Genomic DNA, 14688 nt, shown 5'->3' with positions numbered 1-14688 from the left:
TTGGGCAGCACTGTAGCATAATAGCTAGCATAATGTTCTACAGCACCAGTGATCAGGGTTTAGCTCCCGCTGCTGTCTGTAAGGAGTTTGTACGTACGTGATTGTGTGTGTTTCCTCTCACATTCCAAAGATGTATAGGTTAGGGTTAGTGAGCTGTGGGCATGCTACATTGGTGCCGGAAGCATGGTAGCACTTGCAGACTGCCCCCAGCACATCTACAGACTTTAATGCAAATGACACATTTTACTGTATATTTCAATGTAAATGCTAAAAATGAATCTAGTACTTCAAATCTTTCAAAATCCCTTCCCAATGCACATGTATCTATTCAGTAAAACATCTCTTAATTTCATTCATCTCACATAGTGTAGTTACGTGAATGGCAACTTTTTAAGGCCTTTGGCCTTCCCAGTATCCATCACTTCCCCACTGGCAAAAGCCTGGCCCCTGAATCTCTGGGATTTCCCCTCCGTCTCTCCACCACTTTCAAGGCCATCTTTGAAGAAAGTTGTGGTCACCTTTGCCGATTGCCTCTCTGTCAGGAACACATGATGGAGGCCAGGTAGTTCAGGAGGAGAGAGATAAGGGACAGAGGGGGAGCAGTGACTGAAAGCTGAAGAATCAGTGTCCCTGCCATCAGGTTATACACTGCCCATGCAGAACTTGAGCTGCTGTTCCTCTTTATGAAGTTTTGTTTTGCTAAATTTAGTATGCTGTAAAGTGCTTGGCAATTCTTTTCCATGTTAAAGATAGAAATTACTGTTGCCTAGCAAATCTCTCCACAAATTTTCCCCATGAAGACAAAACAAATACAACCAGGATCTTACCTACAGACACACAACGCCGTGCTATCTCCCATAAGATCAGTCCAAAACTGTACATATCTGCCATGATGTATGATTGGAAATGATTACGGTTAAGACTCTCATCCAACACCTCTGGAGCCATGTATCGTTTTGTTCCTACTCTGGTGTTGAGCGGTATGTCTACTTCATTAGTGTCACTGTGGAGAAAATGAAAATGGGAGAGAATTAAGATACCTTACCTTTTATTGTTAAAGAAGAAAGTGAATAATTACATGAGAGAGAAGAAATGCATAAATCAATTGACAATGAGTGATAACTATTTATTTGGTGCTCTGAACTTGGAATTTTTGGTCTAAAGTACTGAAATGTAATTAGACCCTACAAAAAACAATTGGATAAGCATCACAAATAAGTCCACTCTAATTCAGTTTTTTAAATTATCAAAACTTGACAGACCAGCGCCAAATTCTTCTTCCTTCACAGACAGACAAGGGAGAGCTAGCCATCTGTCTCTGACATTTTAATAGTTTTTCATCGTCATCAACATGCTGGATTTGGGCGTTCACAGGACAGCTAAATGGACCTTTACATAGATGCCATAGCCACGCAAACAAGTCAGAGGGTGGATATTCTGTGGCAAATAACTCGTCCTGACACTCTTAACACCTTTCCACTTCTTGAAGGAATGTGATGGGATACTCCCCACTTTTACAGATGAGCACGGCTACAACATACAAGAAGCCCAATCCCATGCAGAAAAAGCAGCTTGTGTGATATCTTTGCTCAGTCTCATCCACATGTGACACCTCACCCACCAGAAAAGCAGCTTGTGTGATATCTTTACCCAGTCTCCTCCACATATGACACCTCACCCACCAGTTTGATTGACTCTGAATCGCCCCTGAAGTATCCTGGAAGTTCACTAGTTCAAAGAGTAAAGAAGGATGGGAAGGAGCTGGTGACCATGATGCCCAGCTTCAGTGAATGAATTAGAACAAAATACATGTGAAATTACAATTTATACTAATAATTTCCTTGAGAGCGCCAATCCTCTATACTAAAAATAACAACTTATTTATGGAGCACTTTTCATACAGATAATATGATGTGTTTCAAAGTGCTTTACAATGGAATAAAGTGAAAATATGAAAATAAAATAATAATAAATATAGAAATAAAAGACTAAAAGATGTTAATTAAAAGCAAAGTTAAATAAATTAGTTTTGTGCTGGTGTTTAAAAGTGTCAACTGAGTTTGCATTTCTTATAGCTTAAGGTATTAAATTCCACAGTTTAGGAGTGTAATTCAATAAAGCTGACCTGTCTTTTATCTTTTGAAGGAGACTGTTTAATTTAAGAGACCGGTAGAAGAAGACCTGAGAGCTTGAGCAGGAACTATAAAATGAAAATGATTCTGTGATGTACTCTGGTCCCAGACCACTAGCAGTTTTAGAAGCATGTAAGAAAACCTTAAAATCAATTCAGTAAGATACAGGAAGCCAATGCAGAGGAGCTAGGATGGGAGTGGATATGTCTCCTTATCCTGGTTTTAGTTAAAAATCTAGAGGTGGTATTCTAAATGAGTTGAAATTGGTCAATAGATTGCTCTGGAAGGCCAGTTTAAAAAGTGCATCGCAGTAATCCAGTCTATTTGATATAAGGATGTGAATTAGCTTTTCAGCATCATTACCCTACAGAAATGAATGTACCTTTGTAATAGTTCTTAAATGTAGAAATGCTGCTCTGGTCACTTTCTTTATGTGGTACTTAAAATACAAATTTGAGTCAAGGATAACACCCAGGCTTGTTTACTTCCAATTTTACAAGGGGAGCCAAGTTCCCAAGTTTAACAAGAAGTTATCTCTTTTGGCTTTGGGACCAAGAAAAAGTATTTCAGTTTTATATTAGTTTTTTTTAGGAAATTATTGCTCATCCATTTGTTTATTGCAGCCATACCAGAAGTCAGGGAAGATAGGGTGTTATCATCAGCACAACAGAGATATACAATAATGTCTCATTTGCATAACTGTGGAAATCAAGTTTATGTTCTCTAATGATGTCTCCTAATGGAAGCATGTATAAGGAGAAGGGTAGGGGACTGAGACATCTTCCCATTGCAACACCAGAAGGTATTATACATCATATCTCTTAACATCTCCAAGACAAACTAAAAAAATTCTAAGATATGTGAAAGAAATTAATTAAGGGCACAACCAGAGAGGGGAAGCCAGTTCTCAAGGTGATCCAAGAGAACGCTGTGGTCAATTGTGTCAAAGGCAGCATTTAGATCTAAAAATCGCATTTCCAGCCATCGAATTCTAAATTTGTGTATAATTACAAAATACAATTAAGTTGGTCAGTAAATCTTTTCTCCGTACTTTTGTCAGTTAAATAAAGGTTCACGTGAATTAACATATCACAGATTTTTGTTTTTATTGCATTTTGGAAAATATCCCAACTTTTCTGGAAATGGGGTTTGTAGAAGAATTAGAACTGAGACTCCTTTGGCATCAGTGTTGAGCTTAAGGTCACTGACAATTTTGGTAAGGACCATCACCATGCCGTGGTTTACTCTTAAACCTGACTGAAACTTTTCTAGAAAATTGTTCTCATTCAGAAATTTGGTGAGTTGATTGAAAATTACTTTTTCAAGAATCTTGCCCAAGAATGGAAGATGTAGGCCTGTAGTTAGTTGGTACCTCACTATCAAAGTTTGGCTTTTGTCTTTTTAAAGACACCTTTGAAAGGTAAATTGAGCTGCAAAGCACAAGGATTGGATGTTATGTCTGCAGAGATCTGGGCAATGATAATGATTCTCTTGGTCCCTGGTTTTGAAGAAGGCTTTTGACATGCTGACCTTCATCAGAGTACCGAGTATAGAAGCTATTCAGTACTCATCATCTTATGTTGTAGTTGTACAAGACATTAGTAAGGTCAGGTTTGTAAAGTTGTGTTCAGTTTGATCAACCTGCTATAGGAAAGATGCTGGAAAGAGTGAAGAGGAAATTTACCAGAGGGTATTGCTGGCACTTGGGGAAGAGTTTGAGTGGGCTCGGACTTTATTTAGAATGTAGAAGAATGAAGTGATCTTATTGAGGTGTATAAAATCAGTTATTCCCAGGATTGAGAACAAGAGAGCTCCAGTTCAAGGAGAGAGGGGAAGTATTTAACAGGAACTCTCGGGACAATCTTTTCACCCAGAATATATGAAATGAGCTTCCAGAGGAAGTGGTTGAGGCAGGTACAGTGACAACATTTAAGAGGCACTTGCAGAAGTACATGGATTATCGTGGTTGGCATGGACCAGTTGGACTGAAGGATCTGTTTTGTGCTGTAGGACTCTGACATTGCTCACCTGATAAATTTAACAGCCAAACCCAGGTCTGCGATACAGCACATTCCGTTTTTCTTCACCAGGATGTTTTTGCTTTTCAAGTCCCGATGAGCAATGGCTGGCTTTCCCTGAGTGCCAAAGATCTCCGTGTGCAGGTGGCACAGTCCACTGACAGTAGAATATGCCAATTTCAGCATGGCTTTTGTGTCAAGGGTAGTGGACTTTAAATAGTCATAGAGAGAGCCATTTTCATGGTAATCTGTGATCAGGTACAGCTGTGTCCATGACCCCGTTCCCTTGATATCAGCAGCAATAAAACCTAAAAATAAAGCACACATCATTGGTGTTCAAACTGACAATCAAATTAGGAACAAATTATCCTATCAAATCTTTGGGACAGGTACAATGATTTTCAGCAATGGTTCCTGGAATTGGCTTGAGGAGAATTTGATGTCTCTGGGTCAGTATTTGACACAGTTCAGAAGGATGAGGAGTGGGGGGGAGCAGATGGGGAGGGATCTCATTGGAACCTGCTGGATACTGAAAGGCCAGGATAGAGTGAACATGGAGAGAATGTGTCCATTAGCAGGAGAATCTTGGATCCAAACAGACAGCCTCAGAATAAAGGGACATCCTTTCAGAAACGAGATGAGGAGGAATTTCTAATGGTGGACAGAGGTTTTGAGTCTGTGGAATTTATTGGCATGGAGCGCTGTGGAGGCCAAGTCATTGGGTATACTTTAAGCAGATTGGTAGGTCCTTGTTGGGGTGGGGAGGGGAGTTAAAGATTACAAAGAGAAAGCAAGGGAATGTGGTTGATTTAAAAAAAAAATCAGCTATGATTTTAATGGCAGTGCAGACTCAATGGCTGAAAGGCCTAATTCTGTTCCTATATCTAAGCCTAATAAGTGATTCCTGCCGACAAGTGAAGCTGAAATTGTTCCATTGGGACTTAAAGAGATAATTAATAAAGGGTGTTCTGCACTGTCTTTTGAAGGAAACATCACAGCAAGGTGATAAAGACCCCAAGGCAAGTGCATTGAAAAGAAAAGAGCTGGTATACCAGGGGACCCTTAAATAATCCTTCTGTGATTGCTACCTGTGAGAGTTTGCTCTACACAAAATTCTGACGTTATACTTTGAATCCCTTTCTGACTCTACATCGTATCTTCAAGCAATAAACTCCAAATTTAAAAAACCTTGCCACCATCAATCTTTAAATCTGTGTCCCCTCTACTTACACTATCTACAACAACCATTCAATCATTACACCACTGTCAAAACTTCTACCAACCATCATCTTTGGTACAAGAAAAATAACCTGCACCTGACCTTGAAGATGAAATCCCTTTCCTTGGAGTCATTCCATTTCATTCCTACTTCACCTTCACTAGGATCTTCACATCCTGCAATACTCCAATTGTGGGTTAATCTATATTTTGCACAGTTTCAAAGTAACTCCTTGCCTTTGCACTAGATGAATATCAGAATTGCATTGACTTTAGTAACCAGATGTCCTGCCACTTTCAAGGATTTATGCACAGTTAGTACGAGGTCTCTTTTGTTCTTATGTACAAATATTGACACCACTACTGAAACTGTCAGGTTATTTCCTACTTTGTTCAGATTTAGCTGAAGAGAGTGCTTGGTCCCAGTGGGATTGAACTTGGTGATTGGCGTTACAAGGTCACCTGAAAGAGAGGTGTCTAAAATAAAGCCGATACTCTCCAGTGGAAGGAGAACGACTGACAGCATGGATTGGATTTCAGTCATTTGGAAAGTCAATTTGACCCTGGGGAGCGATCGGCAGCAGCTCATCAAGCCCTTGATAGAGTTGAAAACACAGCTCTTTCAGCCTCTCAATTTTCCCCACTAAATCCTGTTTTAATTAATCTATAACACTTGCCTAGAACACACAAGAGAAAGTGTGGGACTGGCTGCTGAGAAGCATTGATACAGAAAAGGCAAGTCTTAGAAACACAGACTGTAACACTACTGGACAGTTGTGAAGACCCTCCTCGTTTACACATGTGCTTCAGAGAAAGAGGTAGAGTCATAGACTCGTACAGCATGGAAGCAGGCTTCTGCCCAACCGGACCATGGCAACTAAGGTGCCCTAATATAGTCCTGTTTGGGTGCACTTGACCCATTTCCCTCTAAATCATTCCTATCCATGAATCGGTCCAATGTGGTTAATATATAGAATAAAGAATCAACCACATCTTTATACTATATATCTACTTTCCACCCTCAGTGTGAAAAGTTACCACTCAGGTTCCTATTAAACCTCTTTCTTGTCACCTTAAACCTATGCCCTTTAGTTCCTGATTCTCCATCCTGGGGAAAAGACCGTGTGCAGCACTCTATCTATACCCCTCATGATTTTTCAACAGGTCTATAAGATTGCTACTCACTCTCCTGTACTCCAATGAATGAGGTCCCAGCCTGTTCAACTTCTCTCTATTGCCTAGAACTTACTGTCCTGGCAACACCTTGTCTTCCTGATCTACCTATCTACCCCAGTCTGGCTCATTTGTGACTCCAGACCAAGTAAATGCCATCCTGGCCTGCAATTGCTACATCCTATGAATGAATGAATAAATTAAAACAGCTTAATCCTTATGATACTGAAGGACAACTTTCAGCTTATTGTTTCCAAGTCTGCTTTGAGAGCAATCCATGCACCAGAGACACACCATTCACCGGAAAAGCCTAGATTAGCTATGTAAATTATACAGGAAAGAACACAACCAGAATGAACAAAAACAAAGCCTGTTGTGTAAAGTGGTTACCATGCTGAGGCAGTGATAGTTTCTGTATTCAACACTCGCATTCCCATTACTTTTTTCCTTGTAACCCATTTTCTCACATGTGTCCCACCTAATTTTCTCACCAACTACCTTCACTGGGAACTAATTACAGTGGTCAAATAACCCAGTTGGTCTCAACGGAGCCATGCCAGACTTCAAAGGGGTCACAAGTAAAAAAAACAAGAATCTGACGGCCACAGGAATTTCTGAATGAGCCATGATAAGTTTACTGTTTTAATTAAATATTATGAAAATATATTAATTAAAAAGAAATGAATATGTAATTTAGTTAGAACCCTGAATGAAATCAATGGAAAAATATGCTAGATGATGTAAATGAGGCAGCAAAACAGCTTAGTGTGTGTGTGTGTGTGTGTGTGTGTGTGTGTGTGTGTGTGTGTGTTCCGGGGGGGGGGGGTGTTTGTGTGATATATCTGCTCTTGCTTGACCAGAGACAAATCACCATTCACACCCTGTAGGCAGCCTGTCCCACATCCACTCCCAAATCACAAATTGCAGATTGGGCAGGACTGTCTGCAGCAAGACCAGTCAGTGAGTTTGCAGCAGGAGGCCGGTTCTGCTTGCCTTCCAGTGACTGTTGCACATTATACTTATAAAACATGGGGTCATCTGCTAGAAATGGCTAAACTGCAGAGAGGCAAGACTGAGTGAAATCTACCGCTGCATCAGTATGTACCACTACAACTTCAATTAAATCCCTGATACTTACCATTTTTGAAAAGAAGTTCAATTTGCTTTTCTTGATAGTTTTGCAGCATTTCTAGGTGATAAGCTGCTTGGAGAACAATTGTCACTGCTAAGTCTGACATGTATTACCTGTCAGATATATTTGAAAAACTGAACAATTGTGAGGTAAAAACTGCAATCTCTTATCATGCAAAAAGGATATTACCACTTTCCTTGGAAAACTGACGCAACTTTTCAGCAGTAGTATAGGACATTCTGTGTTTATGCAATTTCCTTCAGTGGCCACGCTTAAAATAGAATTGCAAGATGATGATCTAGTTGTATATCTTGATTATCTGAAACAACTGCACACTGATAACGGAATTTCGGTCCAGAGACATGCTGGAGGTGCACATTCCAGACTGGGTGGTGGATCCATTTGGAATGAATGTGAATGATGTTGACATCTCATTGGGAGAAAGCAAAGTTATTTTTAATTGGATTTTCCTCATCAAGTTGAATGTGGTTTTAGTCAAGCTTTTCACCAGCTACCAAAAGCTTGTAACAATGGTGATGTTGTAAAAAGAGGTAATCAGTGCACATGCGCCGGTCGTGCATGCAGCCGTTCCGACTAGTTCTCTTGCTTTTTCCTTCTTACTTTTTTAACTTACATTATTTGTTGTATTTTTTTTCACGGTAACACGTTGAAGCTGCACCCTCTCTAACATGCTGGTGGAGAGAGTTTTATTTGGGTTTTTAGCGCTAGAAATAGTTACATTCGGACACGTCTCATTAGCAGAGCAGCAGTATGGTCGCATTGTTTATTCCAGGGATCAGCTGATTGCGCTTATGCCGGCCGGTTTAGCAAACAGAGCGGCGGACACCCCTGCTGAAATCTGGAGGAAAACACACAGAGGATGCAGAGGGGGATCACAAAGGTGAGGAAAGAGGACTGGGTCGAGACAACAGAGACTTATGGAGAAGAGGAGTTGGGTGGGTAATAAAATGGACGAGTTGACGGCGCTAGCCAGGAGTCAGAGAACATTTCGGGAGTGCAGTGTTATATGTTTTACTGAAACGGGGCTGCATGAGGACATACCCAATCAAAACTTTTCCATGGACGGCTTCCAGACCGTTCGGGCTGACCAGAAGTACACTGAGAGCGGTAAGCGTAAAGGAATTGGGGGCTTGCTGCTCTGGTTAACAACGGATGGTGCAATCCGGGTCATATTACGATTGAGGAACGTGTTTGTAGACCGGATATTGAAACTTTTTGCTGTTGGACTCTGGCCATATTCCACCGAGATACAACACTGGGCGTCATGGGAGGTTGTTCCTGCCTGTGGCCATCGAACTTTGCAGCTCCTCCCGTGGAGGGTCAGGCACCCTGAGCCAACAGACTGGTCCTGGACTTATTTCCATCTGGCATAGTTTGCATATTGTTGTTTGATTGTTTGTGGTTTTTGTATTGCTATATTTACGCTCTATTCTTGGTTGGTGCGGCTGTAATGAAACCTAATTTCCCTCGGGATCAATAAAATCTATCTATCTATCTATCTTCAATCAAGTTGCAACCAGATATTCAAAAACTCGCTAGTTTGCACCAGTCACAAGGATCGCGGTAAATACCCAACTTTTTTGTTGCTGGTTGGAAGTGTATGTGTGTGTGTGTGTGTGTGTGTGTGTGTGTGTGTGTGTATATACACACACACAAAGGTTTGTGTATATATGTATATATAATATAAAGGCATCCGTTAGTCTTGCGAGACCATGGATCTGCGCCTGGAAAGTCTTCACTCTCCAGGGCGCAGGCCTGGGCAAGGTTGTATGGAAGACCAGCAGTTGCCCATGCTGCAAGTCTCCCCTCTCCATGACACCGATGCTGTCCAAGGGAAGGGCAAGGGCTGATACAGCTTGGCACCAGTGTCGTCGCAGAGCACTGTGTGGTTAAGTGCCTTGCTCAAGGATATAAAATATCATATTCAATCTTCAAAGTAGTTTTATTTTCCTTCTACACCTGTAACATTATGCTTAATGTGTAATAATACCTATACCCTGTTAAAACATAAATATTGACTGTTTATTATAATAATTAGTACAGTTGACCAAATAAAAGTTGAGCAACTAACGGAACCAATGGATGGTGGGGCCACAAGCAGGAAAAGGTTGAGAACCACTGATATAACCTACCAGCAAGAGATATGACAACCTAATACTGGCATATCCACACAGATGCTGACTGCTGTATGTCACTGCCACCTTGGCATCATTGCTAGGGTCTTAATGGTGTCCACATTTTCTTCTTATTTTGGGAAGTCTGCGTCACTATCACATGTGGATTGTGCTCAGAGGCATTTTATTGGCTGTCATGCCCTAGGATGTAAAACAATGTTAGAATTTCTTCCCTTCTAATTCCAGCTTCAATGTTCCCTTTGGAATTCCAGGATTGACAGAGACAAAGAGATCAATGAAACTTAAATAAGGAAATAGTTAGTTCCCAGTAGACCTCCTTGATGTTGACATTAAGCACCGAAAACATGAAGTAAAGACCCTCTGATGAAAGGGTTGAGAATAGAGGGGGAAAAGGGAAAAAAAAAACAATGTGTTCGGGGTGTTTTCCACTGGGGATAACAAATAAGAGTTTAAGATTTATTAAGAATTTTTATTAAGTAAAGGATGCATAGAGCCAAGCCAACAGCAACTTTGCAGACCAGAAGGACAAACCAAACTATAAAACAAGACCAGTATGGCCTATGAAATACAATATGGGGACTGCAGTAAATATTATGTCGACCAAACTGGGAGAAAACTATCCACACAGATCCATGAACATCAAGACAAGAAAATCTGCAGATGCTGAAAATCGGAGCAACACACACAAAATGCTGGAGGAACTCAGCAGGCCAGGCCAGGCCAGAAAAGAGTACAGTCAACGATTCGGCCCTTCATCAGTCCTGAGCCTGTTTACTCTTTTCCATAGATGCTGCCTGGCCTGCTGAGTTCCTCCAGCACTTTGTGTGTGTTCCATGATCATGAACTAACTGTAAAGCGACATGACCAACTCTCCCTAGTCTCTACCCATGAAGATTGAGAGGGGCACAAATTTGACTGGGCACCAGTAAAAGTCATGATACAAGTGAACACACGGCATGCAGGAGAATTCCTAGAAGTGTGGATTTCTATGAGCACTTCTGTAAGCAAATAAAAACCTCAATCCTATTTATGAGCAGATGGGAGCAAAATTCCAGAGAACAGTGCACAAAGTTTGCCACACAGCCCATCAGCAATGAGATTTCTTCCCCACATCACTTTTGAGTAGCTGAAATGACGTCCAGTCAGCTGATTGAAAAGTACATCAAGGCCAAGCATTTGGAGGACACACCACAATCAACAGTACACTGACCATGTGTCTCCTCACATGGAGATGAAACATTTGCAAGTAAATTGCCAAGATCAGAGAACAACAATCCAACCATAGAGTCCTAGAGTCACACAGATACGGGTCCCTCAACTCAACTTATTCATGCTGATTAAAGTGCCTTCCTGATCTAGTCTCGTTTGCCTGTGTTTGGTCCCTATCCCTCCAAACTTCTCCTGTTCACAGACCTTTAAACATTGTATGTTAGGTGGCAGGGTGGAGGTTCATCTCTATGAAAGTAGCTGTAAAGCGCTCCTTCCCTCTGCTAGCCTGCAGGTCACCCCTGGGCAAGGAGTAGCACCTGCTTCGCAACCCCCACCTCCCCAACTCAAGGTCACATGAAGCCATGGGAGCAGGTGGGGTATGATTGTATGAGCAGTTGGTGCATATCACAAGTCCAGGTTATGTGACCACTGACACCAGGCAGACAATCTGTGAAGAGTATTGATAATGGCTGGGGTCACCTGTCTTCTAAAGACACTGCCCAGAAGAAGGCAATGACAAACAACTTCTTTAGAAAAATTTTCCAAGAACCATGATCGTCCATGTCATATGACAAGACACATAACGAAGAAATGTTGAATGAGGTGCATAAAAACATAATTAATGATGAGTTGTAATGGTTAGAAGAGTCACTGGAAATGAGATGAAACAAAATATCTTTTGCTAAGTGTAAGACGTCCAATGTACACTCAATGGCCACTTTATTAGGTACCTCCTGTACCAAATAAAGTGATCACTGAGTGTATGTTCATGGTCTTCTGCTGCTGTAAACCATCCACTTCAAGCTTCGATGTGTTGTGGTTTCAAAGATGCTCTTCTGTACATGGCTACTGTAAATCATATGGATTATACCCAGTGTGTGCCAGTGGTAGAGTAAATATACCTTTCTGGAGACAGATGGATGTCAGCAAGTGGGCTGTTTGTTCTGGATAGTGTTGAGCCTCTTGTGAGCTGTTGGTATTGTACTCATCCAGGCGAGTGAAGAGTATTCCATTAGACTACTGATTTGTCATTTGGAAGTACTTTTGGGTGTCATGAGGTACGTTACCAGCTAATAGGATACCCAAACTCTAACTTGCTTTTGTAGCCCAGGTATTGATGTATCTGATCCAGTTAATTTCTGGTCAACAGTGACATTCCCCATCTCAGGAAGGTGATTGTAAGGTACACAGCAATGGTAATTCCATTGAAAGGCATGGTATCTTATTGGAAATGGTCATCACCTGGCCATTGTGTGATGCAAATGCCAGTGGTTGCTGTCCTTCTTTGGCCATTTTATTTACAGGAAATTTTGAATGGAGTTGAACATTATGTAATAAGCAAATACTCCCCATTTTCTATAGATGCATCATTGAAGCCATCCTATCTAGCTTGATATAGCAACTGTTCTGCCCAGGAAATTGCGGAGTTGTGAACATAGCTCAGTCCATCACACAAAAAAAAACCAGCCTTCCCTACGTAGATTCTGTCTTCACTTCTGTCTCAAAAAAGCAACTAGCATGATAAAAGTCCCCTCCCACCCCAGACATCTCTTCACTCCCTTCCATCACCACCAGACTCAAGGACAGCTTTCACCCCACTGTTATAAGAACCTTAAACAGACATCTTGCACATAAAAAAATTACACAACTACACATTGCACAATCTACTTTGCTATGACACTTGCACCTTATTGCCTTTCCCTTGCACTACTTCAATGCACTTACATTTCAAAATGATCTGTATGGATGTCATACTAGATGAAACTGTTCATGTGCCTGTAATAAACAAAATCCATGACTAATTCCTGACCTCTGTCATGATTCAGCTGAAGATGGTTGGGACTATGGCATTACCCTGAAGAACCATCTTCTGCTGTGCAAGATACTACTCCAGTTTCTGCCTGATGCTTCTCGATAAATTTTAGCAAGGCTCCTTGAGGCTATCACTCTTACGTGTCCTGAGGAGCTCAGCTCTTTGGTCCAGTGTTGTGATTGGATCTGGAGCAATGTGGTCATGGTGAAACCCAATCTAGGTGTCAGTGAACAGGTTATTCATTAATAAAAATCAAAAATAGTTACAAGGACCTCTCACTGCTCACAGGAAAGTTCACATTGTAATACTGCCTCATGTTCATGTTTCTGACTGAGAGCAGACTGTGTGAACAGGACGTACCTGGGCAATCTTCCACACTGCTGGCTAGATGCCAGTGTTGTAACTGTACTGGAACAGCTTGGCTAGAGGCACAGCTAGTTCTGGGTTGCAGGTATACTGGACTGCAGCCAGGATGTGCAGTGGTCTCATACTCTTTGCTTTATCCAACGATCTCAGATGATTCTTCGTGTAATGTAGAGTGAAAGTAATTGGGTATAAACTGATATCTGTGGTGTTAGAGTTCACAGGTCATGCATTCAATACTTCTGATTTCACATGATTGCAAATGTTTACTGATCACCTGGTACAAAATCTTGTAGAATAGTTATGTTCTTCCACCATCGGTTTAATTGTCAACTGCCACATATTGCAAGATTAGGCAGGACTACAGAGCTTTGCTCAGATCGATTGGTTGTCAGATCCCTCAGTTCTGTCTGTTACATGTTGTTTCCGGTATTTAGTGCACAGTGTTGCACTTTCACCAGGTAGACAATCCTTTTTCAGATTCCCCTTCTGCCATCCCCATAATGATAGCCAAATTTTGGTGGTGTGTATTTCCACTATTGCCATGGAGGCGAGGTTTTGGGAATCAGATCTATTCTGACCATCTTATTTTGCACCACTCTCTAGCCACGCAGTACAAAGGAGGGTGTCCTCTTTGTGACAAGGACTGTGCTGTTCACTTTAACTATGTAAACATATAAAACTACAGCACAGTACAGACGTTTCAGACCACAATGATATGCCAACATTTTAACCTACTTTAAGATCAATCTAACTCTTCTCTCCTACATAGCCTTTTATTTTTCTATCATTCCAGTGCCTCTCTAAGAATTGTCCCTGATGAATCTGCCACTACTGTGAAGACTAATAGCTGCATCTGCTACCGATAGATTGGTGAAGATGAAGTCAAGTAGCTTCATTCCTCTGGGTTGATTCACTCTCAATGTCCACAGGCCCAGTCAGGCAGCTGTGTCCTGCTGGCCACCTTGGTCAGTGGTGGTTATACCAAGCCACTCTTGACATGGATATTGGAAAACTCACCCAGAGTATATTTTGTGTCCTCTCTGGTTTTAGGGTTTTTCCAAGTGTTACTTAATGCAGAACATAGAACAGTCAAGCGCAGAACAGGCCCTTCAGACCACGATGTCTGTGCCAAACGTGATGCCTTATTCAACTAAATCTCTTCTCCCTATGCATGACCCATATCCCTCCATTCCCTGCATATTTATGAATCTGTCTAAAAGCCTCTTCAACACAACTATCTTGTCTGTTTCCACCACCACCTCTGGCAGTCCATTCTCACTGCCTGTGTTAAAAACTTGCCACACCTATCAAATTTAATCTTCCTCTCTCACACCTTATAAGCACGTTCTCTAATGTGGAGAAGTTGGTGTTAATTTTGGTGGCATCCGTTAGTCTCACGAGACCATGGATCTGAGCCTGGAAAGTCTTGCTTCAGTCTGTGTTGGTAGAGCAGCATCTGTTGTGGCTGTAG

At 41.4% G+C, this 14688-nt stretch overlaps 1 protein-coding gene across 4 annotated transcripts in view; it reads right to left on the bottom strand.

Moving 5' to 3' along the window:
- The window catches only part of bmpr1ba (bone morphogenetic protein receptor, type IBa), a 604340-nt gene that overhangs the window by 12899 nt on the left and 576753 nt on the right, over nt 1–14688 (bottom strand). For all 4 annotated transcript variants that reach the window (XM_072256455.1, XM_072256456.1, XM_072256457.1 and 1 more), the window contains 2 exons: nt 4161–4458; nt 828–1003 (listed from right to left, as the gene is read on the bottom strand). In XM_072256455.1, coding sequence (XP_072112556.1) covers nt 828–1003; nt 4161–4458 — 474 coding nt within the window. The remainder of the gene's footprint in view (nt 1–827; nt 1004–4160; nt 4459–14688) is intronic.

The sequence above is a fragment of the Mobula birostris genome, chromosome 4 (genome assembly GCF_030028105.1).
Source record: "Mobula birostris isolate sMobBir1 chromosome 4, sMobBir1.hap1, whole genome shotgun sequence".
Classification (NCBI taxonomy): domain Eukaryota; kingdom Metazoa; phylum Chordata; class Chondrichthyes; order Myliobatiformes; family Myliobatidae; genus Mobula; species Mobula birostris.
The sequence above is the reverse complement of the archived record's forward strand: the minus strand, read 5'-3'. Positions and strand labels throughout refer to the sequence as shown.